Here is a 10,447-nt window from a genome sequence, read left to right on the forward strand (position 1 = left end):
TATTACCTTGAATTATAATAACAAGGACAAGAAAAAGAAAGAACCTGTCTTGAAGCCATTGATGGTCATACGAATAACACCAAAGAAGAAGAAGAAACAAAAGAAAACAGAGCCACCTAAGAGCAGAAAAGAAAAGGTTGGTTGTAAATGTGTTAGAACTGTTTTATAATTGCTTTAACGATTGATGTGATGAAAGCCCGAAACCTTATCGGAGTACAAGGTAGGTTGTCACAGCCTAATTCAAGTAAGAATAGACGTTGGATGTAATCAAAGATTTAAAAAGCTTCTGTGCAACCTTTCAATATAAGAATGTGTTAATTTCTTAAATATCACACAGAAAATAATTACTGCTTATAAATTCACACTTTTAATTATTTTAGCAGCAGAAAGGGGATACCGAGAGTCCTTCGGCCACAGAATTTATGGCTTTGGTCGAATCAACGGGCAATCCATTTGGAAACAATGACGTTACGGTTGTCGATGCGCCTCGACTTACATACGATAAATCTGTGAACAGAAAGGTGGCCAAGGTAGGTGTTACTATCAGTGGTTATTGTACGCATATCTAATCATTGTGGTTTTAACGTCATATCAACTGCTATGGTCTTTTAAGGACGGTATATATATATAAACATTGTTCTGAATTTTACATTGACCTGACTGGCACGAGATAAAAAAAAAAGCGTATGACAGTACATAGACAGCAAATAAGAACAGACAGTCTAAGAGTTTTACCAGTGAGCAAACATACAATAATGTATGTACCAATGTTCTAAAAATGATTTTTCTGTTCTACCTATATACCAAGTGTCTAGCTCAGATGCTATAGAAAGAGAATAAAAAAAAGTATTAATCTATTGAAATCAAATCTTAATTAGTGTAGTTCTGTGTAATTCCAAATTGATATTACTGTGAAAGCAATCTAATTGAATTTAGACTTAATACTCTACGATATACTTCAATATAAGATATATAACGATGTCCCGTAGAAGGTCATCTCAGCATGACATTTGATCTCAGCTAATCAACGCGCCACCTATGAAATTGTCGGTGTGATTTCATTTTTCGGAAGTATGAATATTTACAAAACGTTCCCGAGGTATTCAGATGGTCGATAGCAACAGTACAAAACATGGCTTCAACACTCCGGCTCACCAAGATACCTCAACGAATTGATAATTTAACAAACGTTTGGTTTTTTCCTTCATCTTACGAGAGATAGATAGTGAAGGCATCAGTGTGGTGAAAAATTAGTTTGAAAGGGAATATAATTATAACGTGTACGGTAACGATCTAATTAAGAGAAAATGTACACAAAAAAGGCCCAATAAGTTAGTTTAAGATATTTCTGTTTGAACAGTGGGGTGATATTGACGATGATGAAGTATGGAAATCACAACCACAACAGAACTTATTCTCTCCGGAAGCACCAATAAAAACAGTACGTACAGACCTAGATTAGTACGTAATACGGCACCAGTCCGGACATTTACTGTCGAACCATACGTTTACACGTTCATTTTCTAAATAAGACAGCTCCCACATTTACGAATAATTGAATTACGAATAAAGTATCATACCTTGTGAAAAGAATTGCTAAAAGAAAAGTTTCTGCTTTCTAACACTTAACAAGAGCTTTAAATTGAAGCCAGCTTTGATTTATCCAGTTTTAATATATTTTGTTTTTCTATTTCATCCTTTTGAAATGACCTCAATCAGTCTATGATAATTACTGTTAACATATTTTACTAATAATTCATTAATGAAAATAATTTTCAAGTCTTTATAGAAAGTATGAGCAAAATACACCCTTACGGGTCTGTTACAGAAGAGGACAGCACAGACCATGGCACTTACAAGTTTTCTACAAATAAACAACAATACAAAGAAAATGAACAAAACCAAATCTACAGTAAAGAAGAAGGGAGTTGGTGATGATCAGTTTTCTCTGCCTACCGCTGGAAAAAAGGTCACACATGTGCGTTGAACATAAATCAACAGTAAGGAAGAAGGGAGATGGCTCGGCCGATATTTATTTCAAAATGGATAATCTGATCTCATTTTCTACTGTAATTGTGGGCTTATGAATTGTGAGCATAACGACATCTTAGATGCAATGGCAAAGACTTGAGCTATTAATTAGTGTGTCACGTTAACCCAATTTACAACCGCCTTATGGTCGTTCTTCTGTCTGTTTTTAGTTTAACGTAATAGCAACACATTCAGGTCATGTACGGACGGATCTCCTACATTGGACGAAAATAGACAATTCAAGATAATGTAAGGACCGGATCGCCTAACGTGGACGAAAATAGACAATTAGGTAATGTACGGACGGATCGCCTAAAGTGGACGAATATAGACAATTCAGGATATAGCATTTATTTTCGTACTCTAACTGGATCATAATACCTAATGCTTCTACATTTACGATTTCTTAAAGAATTTTACAATGTTTAAGGTGAGAATATAAAAGACTTAAAACGTAAATGACTAAATAACGTAATGACTAAAAATATTGTTTTACAATAATGTTAAAATATGATTAAGTAGCATTTAGGTATGTATAGGATGAAGTAGCGATGGGGTAAAATATGATGTTGAAATATCATTAATTAGCATTGGGTAGTTATAATGTTAAAATATGATGAAGTTGCATGGTGTGAAATCTGACGTTGAAGAAAACCACTCAATATATGAAATATTCGGAGAGAAATAAAAATGGCTTACACTTCGAAGAACGCATGCGAAGTAATGTACATCTAAAACAAATACTACATAGGCCTATACACTAGTTATGAATATTGATTCAGACATTATTTTAATCATTTGTAGCTTTTTTAACTAATATTAGATAATGACCACAACTACAAGTTACTTGTATAGGATTAAATGTTGTAATTTTGAGAAATACAGCATACGTTAGTTTAACGAAAATCTGTTTGGTTGTAGTAACTCTTAAATAATCACAAACTAACTTAGAAATACAAATATTCAAAGGATATATTTTTAGCTCACTGGTTACGAGTAACCGTGAGCTCATGCTGTACCCCGACGTCCGCGTCGGCGTCCCACCCAACTTTAAAGTTTTTGGGGTAAGTTTTTGGAAAACTTGTAAGTCCAATTGTATATACCTCACACCCTTCTAATTTGGTATATACATTCATTAGAGGTCTAGGAGTGATGTTATGGCAAAATCCTGTAGAAATAAATTGTGATTTGTGTGCATTTTACCATTTTGTAGAATTGTTTTGGCACCAAAACCCACTTTAAAGATTTTGGGGTACCAAAACCCACTTTAAAGATGTTAGGGTCAATTTTGGAAAGTTGGTAAGTTCACACCCTTCTTATTTGGTTTATACATCCATTAGATGTCTAAAAGTGATATTATGAGACGTACAATTTCAAAATGAAATTTTATACATGCATAAAAAATGAGTGCATGGCGTGATTGCTGCCGCCGGTGAGCTTTCGAAATCATTGTTTGCACTTGTTACCCATAAAGATCAAAACTGGTCTTCGTACCATCTCTGCTACAGGAGAGATAATTTGTTGCCACAGCCCTGTTTCTCTTTTTAGAGAACATTAATAAAGATAGAAGCGATCTAGGTATGTGTTTATCGAGATATGATGTGTGTCCTCGTTGAAAAAGAAGACACATTACCTTCCGAAACTAACCCTTCCCATTCTATTTCCAGGGTGTCTATGTTAATACAATGCATGCTTCTCTTCCCGTACTATTTCAAGGGTATCTATGTAAATATCTTATTCAAGATATTAGCGTTCACAGTGAAAAATTCGAAAGTTCAATTGGCGAGCTTAGTGAAAACAGCAAAATAACTAATATATAAGACAAAACAAGCAAAGACAGAAGGCATCTACAGTTTCTATAAAATACCAGAGAATATGGAAAGCTCGGAATCAAACATTTAAAATAAATCCAGAGAGAATATGGAAAGCTTGGAGTCAGACATTTGAAAATAACATCAGAGAGAATGAGGAAATCTCACAATCAGACATTAACAAAAAAAACAATACAAGAGAATTAGCTAACTGAAGAGTGAAACCATCAGGAATGGCACAAAGATGGGAAAAGAACGGGCGAATAATCAATAATGTCAACATATATACAGCAATATAGATATAGCAACAAAGATAATCTTCCACAAATATATTTAGCAATATAGATAAACCTCCATAAATATGTATAGCAATAAAGATAAACCTCCATAAATATATATAGCAATAAAGATAAACCTCCATAAAATATAAATATATATAGCAATAAAGATAAACCTCCATAAATATATATAGCAATAAAGATAAACCTCCATAAATATATATAGCAATAAAGATAAACCTCCATAAATATATATAGCAATATAGATAAACCTCCATAAATATATATAGCAATATAGAGTCCACAAATATCAGAGATACATTAGGACAGAAGGTAAATATGCCTCGTCAAAGTTGTACAACAGAATTATTAATGCCAGTCCGGTCTGTAAATTACCACCTGATTTGGATATAGCCTCCACAGTGTGGATTGTATTAACCACAATGAGATTTATTAGTAGATATCGCCCCGTGTTTAGTATATCGGTTTGTAACCGAGCTTATACGTGTTGGTTATAGTTGTGTATTTTAGGAGAACATTAGCATAATGAGACGGTATTATGTTTCGTTTATAAACGAGTGATGGTTTTACTTTCTATTTTTTCTAAACAAACTGATTTTATCCTGAACAACCATATTCTTACCATATATAAACCACTTGATTTGCATGGAATCAGCTAACAATGCTTTAACAATGGAATAACACGTATAAGAACAGTGCTATTGGACGGTATTGTTTTGTCTACAACGGAAATATATCTCTATACAAAGGATACTTCTGGTCAAACCATCAGTCTACGGTCTGTGACATATAATTCAAGGTAAGACATTTACGGTTATTATTTCAATAACTCCAATCGAAGTTATACAACCAGTAGTGAATTTATGTTATTAATTTGATATTGTGGTTTTAATCATTGAGATATATTGTTAGGTTAGAATATTTTTCTTCCAGTGGGCAATGATTCAGTATTTTCCTTTATGATTTTCATACTAATTATTGACTACTCTATAGTCCTAGCAGGGCGAAACACCTATATATGATACAAATCAGTTCACCTTGACTCTTCTTTGTCTAACTTTTATTTTGTATTGAACTGTTTTAATATCTTGGGTTTTTTGGGGTTTTTTTTTTACAACAGATGACCACGTGCTCGGCAGCTCCCAAAATTGCCTATGGCTCGATACAAACATCGACTTCCACGTTTGTAAACTACACATGTGACGCAGGTTACTCTATGCAAGGTAACCCCTTTATAGAATGTTCTAACGGGGTGTGGAATATGACTAATTATCCTATCTGCCTGGTCTCCTTGGAACCTTACTCAAACTCAGGCATGGATTATCATGCGGACTCCAACACCACTCGGGATACAGCACCAGAATGTGAGAAAAGTTCCATTCCAATCTCCAAGTTAACCCAAATATGTCTTCGATTTATTTGTATAAATTTATTTGTAAGATTTTTAGAGTCGCAAAATTTTAAATAATTTATCACAATTAGATCTAGGTATACAACGTATTTTATTACTCAGGATAATGACGTAAAATATCACAAATATAAAACTATATATTTACAAACGTATGTTCAGTATACAGATATCCCTATTTTTACAGTATAGTCTATTTCTGTGTATATATTCACCAACTATGTGTAATTCTGACCATAAAAGTTCTTTACTTTGACCTTTAACGATGATGATTTGTTGGTTTTCAGGGTCGACCTGGTTTGTTTATGGAGTGATGGGGTCCGGTGGGTGCCTAGCTCTTGCCATCGTTGTTTTCTGTCTATTGGCATGCTGTCATATATGTGGGTAAGCAATTTTAAATAAACCTAGATATAGTCTAACACAGCGACATTTCAACAGCTATTCCCAAGTATCAAGAACGTACTGTAAAGAAAAACGCGAGTAAGGCCAAATTGTTGTAATTGAAGACAAACGCTAGTAAGGCCTAATTGTTTTGACTGACTTCAAGCTGTTGATTGTACTACACCGTCTAATATATTACAATTTTACTAACGACATATGGGCAAATAGAACACATAATGTAAAAATAAAAATATAGGACCCAATAAGATATTGAAATATAGAAGGGACGTGCATACTTGAAATTTAGTTTTACAACCAAAGCCAAATCTTGAACCTTGAATGCAAAAACAACATTTTAAAGAAATGGTTTTATATGTCATATACAGATCTACCTTCATACACACAAGCTTATACCGAATGTTGAATCAACAGCCTGTTTGACAAAACAGTTTTATATCATATTACCTCGATTTAGATGTACCTTGTCTTTTGATACAGTTGCTGTGCCGGACCTATGGTAGCTGTTGGAGGTAGATACCAGTACTCTGATAGGAGATGGTACTCAGTGTTTACCTGGTGTGACTTCATGTTGAAGGGAAAAGTCTGCAGAAAAATTCGAAAGGTATGAACACATTTTATGCGTCGAGTTTATAACTTAAACGTTGATGAGCCAAGGTGAAGACTGAAATAGCATTCTTTGATGATTTCATAATAACAGATATTAAGTTTACCTTTATAGGTATTTAGGATAGCCTTGGGGAATAATAGCATGACCTACTCCTTTGGATAAAGTGCATTCTCTCACAATCCCGCGAACATTCACCATGTCAGTATAGTGGATAAAAGCAATGCCATAAACATATATAGTATCCTCAAAACACAAAGATCTTTAGCAAAGCTAAATATTGCGATTTGATTGTTTACGCTGTGGATGTGAACGTTGTTAGGAACATTTTAACAATATTTCAGGTTATACCATATTTATTTTTAAGAAAGCATACTATTGAATGGAATACATTGTTCTATTGCCAGATGAATAGAAGTAAAACGGTATCACCACCATTAGAAACTGTGACCATCGAGGATGAAATACAGCAAAGACATGGGTGAAGAAACGAATGACCCAGAAACAGAAAATGACGCCAAGCCTCCAGACAACCAGAATTCGGACAAACAGACCGATAATATGGATAATGACGTGTCTTCTTCAACATCCGGTTATGCGTCGTCGTCACCCTCATGTTCACCGCTCCCAGAAGAGGAACCCTTACTTCCGGACACTATGGCTACTGAAATCTCACCTACTAATGACAAAAATGAACAGTCTTCAGCTAAGAGTGACGATGAAAAGCTTTCTGACATCGAGGAAAACATTTCCGAAACTGACTCTGATGGACCTTCTGTGGGTGTGGAAGATGAAGATATAGACAAAGAAACTCCGGAGCAATAAAAAGATGACTACGGACTCTTCAAATGTTGATGCGGTAGCAAATGCAGTTCCTTCTAACCAAGCTACTGTTAAACAATCTCCTTCTAACCAAGCTGTAGCTAAACAGGTTCCTTCTAACCAAGCTCAAGCTAAACAATCGCCTTCTAACCAAAGTCCAGCTAAACCAACTCCTTCTAGCAAAGCTTCTTCTAACCGAGCTCCTTCCAAACAAGCTCCTTCTAACAAAAGTTCTGCTAAACAAGTCCCTGCTGCCAGTGGGGGTGCAGTAGTTATAAACATTGAGGAAGAAGATTCCAAGACATTAGATAAAAAATCAGTCGCGACCGTAAAAACAAAACCTACCAGAAAAAATAAAAACGTGAAATCCAAATGAATCGGTTAAAAAAATAAAAAGTGAAAACTAAATTTAAATGATATGCGAGTAACTGAGATGGCTAAATATTGTGTCAAATCTGTTGTTTGAAAAACGTATTGTCAACTACAATAAAATTTGTTTTCATGGATCGTACACAGGGACATAGGCCAATAAAACCGTTAAATATATAATGAAATAATGAATATACAACAACACTATTCAGCTGTTTCGTCCCTCTAGGACTCGTCAGTGATGTTAGGGACATCATACAGCTGTTTCGTCCAGCTAAGACTCGTCAGTGATGTAAGGGACATCATACAACTGTTTCGGCCTTCTATGACTAGTCAGTGATGTTAGGGACATCATACAGCTGTTTCGTCCAGCTAAGACTCGTCAGTGATGTAAGGGACATCATACAGCTGTTTCGTCATTCTAGGACTCCTCAGTAATATTAGTGACATCATACAGCTCTAGGACTCGTCAGTGATGTTAGGGTCAACATACAGCTGTTTCGTCGCTTTAGGACTCCTCACTGATGAAAGGGACCTATAGTGTGGCAATGTTAGGGAAATCAAATCGGCCTCAATCGATGATTAAGTGCTGAAGGAGTTCACTAACCAAATGAACTAAAACAGCACATAGTTATTTTGCCCATGTCTTGTCAATAAAAGAAGAAGCACTGATGTTCTCAAACAACGAACAGTTATAAGAATGAAATATTTGTATACCTACTTGTGTGTGTTTTATTATCATTATTATCCTTATCTATTGATTTGTTTTTGTTTATTTTATTATGTAATTTTTGTATCAAAATATTAGATATCTAATTGTTAAATAACACTACGGAAAGAGTCGTCAGATGATAGAGTGGAAACACACTCGCCTTTCACCTAGTCGTGTAAAGATCACCTGCTTGGCCACGTGAATATTTACTCCGGGAACTCCTCCCATTGTAAGGAACTTTGCGCGCTTCCATCCCGGCCAGCTACTCCGAAAAGTATATTATCGCAATGGTTATTTTGTAGTATAGCATCTTCATATTTTTCATCACAGTGTCAAACATCGAACATAGAATAAAGTCGAAGGAATATCCTTAAAAGCATTTGTCTTTATTTATTTAGTTGAATGTTTTCATTCCTCCTTTAAAGAAACATCCTTCTAACGATTCATTTCATTTCAACATATTTTATTGATAATCAAATGGATTGAACATCAGGCTAAGCCTATATTAAAGTTCTCTCCATAAATTATTACATTTATTTCAAATAATTAGTATTTGGTTATTAGTCAAGAATGGAAATTACAGTATATATATATAGAAAGAGTATTTGTGAATAATATATAACGATAATCTTATGTATTTTCTTTTTCTTTATAATAATTTTCAAATTATTGTTAAATATCTATGAGAACTCGTTTACTATGCAGGAGAGAGACAAGTGCCTGATCAACAACAGAGTTTCTAACGATTATTGTAATTGCCTCTCTATGGCTATACACTGTTTTCGTATAAATACTTAGTTCATATAGTTGAGCGATTATCAGTGTTTTAGTATAATATTTTCTAAATGACTACTCATTGTGATTGAAAGGTATGACGTCAGAGATTGTACAGGTTAATATACCTATAAACCTACTAAAGGTATTCTGAATGATAGGTCAAACGTTCCGCTTGATGTTATCACAGGACATAATAGTTCTCCCGTTTATTTTGGTTCAGGATTTGGCACGTGTTCGAGCACATATGGTACTTTTAAACGGTCTATTTGTTCTCCGTAGTATTTTTTTTAAATTCAAACACTAACCTTAATGTCAATGATTATACCCGAACTTTTCAAACCCATGTCACAAATTTATGTCGATGCCAACAAGGATTTTGGCATAACACCTAGCCATCACGCCAGTTTCTTCTCCTATTTTTAACTTGTAGAATACATATCCTAGGACAACAGACTTATCGATATTAATCCATCACGGTGTTGTATTATAGAACCCAGTTATACCCGTTTGCTGTACTTTGGGTTTTTGTGTTTCAATAGATTATAATATGCCTGGTTAAGATGAGATAATTCCTACAGTATATTCAGACGTGGCATATTCAGATATGACATAATTCCGACAACATTTGACCCCGGATTCAGACGTGCCATTTTCAGATGTGACAATTCTGACAGTATATAACTTCTGATTCCGACGTGACATAATTCAGACAGTATACAGAACCCCGGATTTGACCCAGATTTGCTAGCCGGGTGTCGTCGATAAAACAGAAGACGGTCAACATCCCTGAATGTCTGGTCTTATTTAAACTGTGTTCTTTTTCGAGTATCTCCATACAAATATATATCTTTTATTCTTTTCATTGATACAAAGATTAGATGATATTGAATGAGGTAAAGTTTTACTCCTGATAAATTGTATTGACAACAAAAGGAATTATCTTCTTTTTTTCTTTGATGAAGAAGATATTTCCTGAGTGTGATAAATATTAATTAATTAATTTATTGGTTTATTTACTTATCTGTTTTATAAAACGGTTAAAAGGGTATATAGTCGATGTCCCTGGTAATTGGAAACAGATATGAGTATAACAACGAGACAGTAAGTGTACGAGAATGGTTTTGGACTGTGTTGTGTTATAATCGTTGATTTATTTACCGATAACATCACTATTTTCGTTTTTGATATTTCTTAAACAATTTCACATAGCTC

At 34.4% G+C, this 10,447-nt stretch overlaps 2 protein-coding genes across 2 annotated transcripts; both read left to right on the forward strand.

Moving 5' to 3' along the window:
• Positions 1-387: 387 nt before the first annotated feature.
• LOC117330784 lies at positions 388-2,563 on the forward strand. Its single transcript, XM_033889271.1, has 3 exons — positions 388-530; positions 1,361-1,441; positions 1,829-2,563. Exons 1-3 carry the CDS (start codon positions 423-425, stop codon positions 1,985-1,987), a joined length of 348 nt encoding a protein of 115 aa, XP_033745162.1. The 5' UTR covers positions 388-422; the 3' UTR covers positions 1,988-2,563.
• Positions 2,564-4,417: 1,854 nt separating this feature from the next.
• LOC117331008 lies at positions 4,418-6,558 on the forward strand. Its single transcript, XM_033889601.1, has 4 exons — positions 4,418-4,940; positions 5,262-5,505; positions 5,837-5,933; positions 6,429-6,558. Exons 2-4 carry the CDS (start codon positions 5,262-5,264, stop codon positions 6,556-6,558), a joined length of 471 nt encoding a protein of 156 aa, XP_033745492.1. The 5' UTR covers positions 4,418-4,940.
• The last annotated feature ends 3,889 nt before the right edge of the window (positions 6,559-10,447 follow it).

The sequence above is a fragment of the Pecten maximus genome, chromosome 7 (assembly GCF_902652985.1).
Source record: "Pecten maximus chromosome 7, xPecMax1.1, whole genome shotgun sequence".
NCBI lineage: Eukaryota > Metazoa > Mollusca > Bivalvia > Pectinida > Pectinidae > Pecten > Pecten maximus.

What these genes read in the sequence shown, in the direction of transcription:
- LOC117330784 (XM_033889271.1), top strand. Translation starts at nt 423, where the DNA reads ATGGCTTTGGTCGAATCAACGGGCAATCCATTTGGAAACAATGACGTT. An exon ending in TGAACAGAAAGGTGGCCAAG is followed by an intron (nt 531 to 1,360) that starts GTAGGTGTTACT and finishes CTGTTTGAACAG; the next exon opens with TGGGGTGATATTGACGATGA. An exon ending in CGGAAGCACCAATAAAAACA is followed by an intron (nt 1,442 to 1,828) that starts GTACGTACAGAC and finishes GGTCTGTTACAG; the next exon opens with AAGAGGACAGCACAGACCAT.
- LOC117331008 (XM_033889601.1), top strand. Translation starts at nt 5,262, where the DNA reads ATGACCACGTGCTCGGCAGCTCCCAAAATTGCCTATGGCTCGATACAA. An exon ending in TCGGGATACAGCACCAGAAT is followed by an intron (nt 5,506 to 5,836) that starts GTGAGAAAAGTT and finishes GTTGGTTTTCAG; the next exon opens with GGTCGACCTGGTTTGTTTAT. An exon ending in GCATGCTGTCATATATGTGG is followed by an intron (nt 5,934 to 6,428) that starts GTAAGCAATTTT and finishes CTTTTGATACAG; the next exon opens with TTGCTGTGCCGGACCTATGG.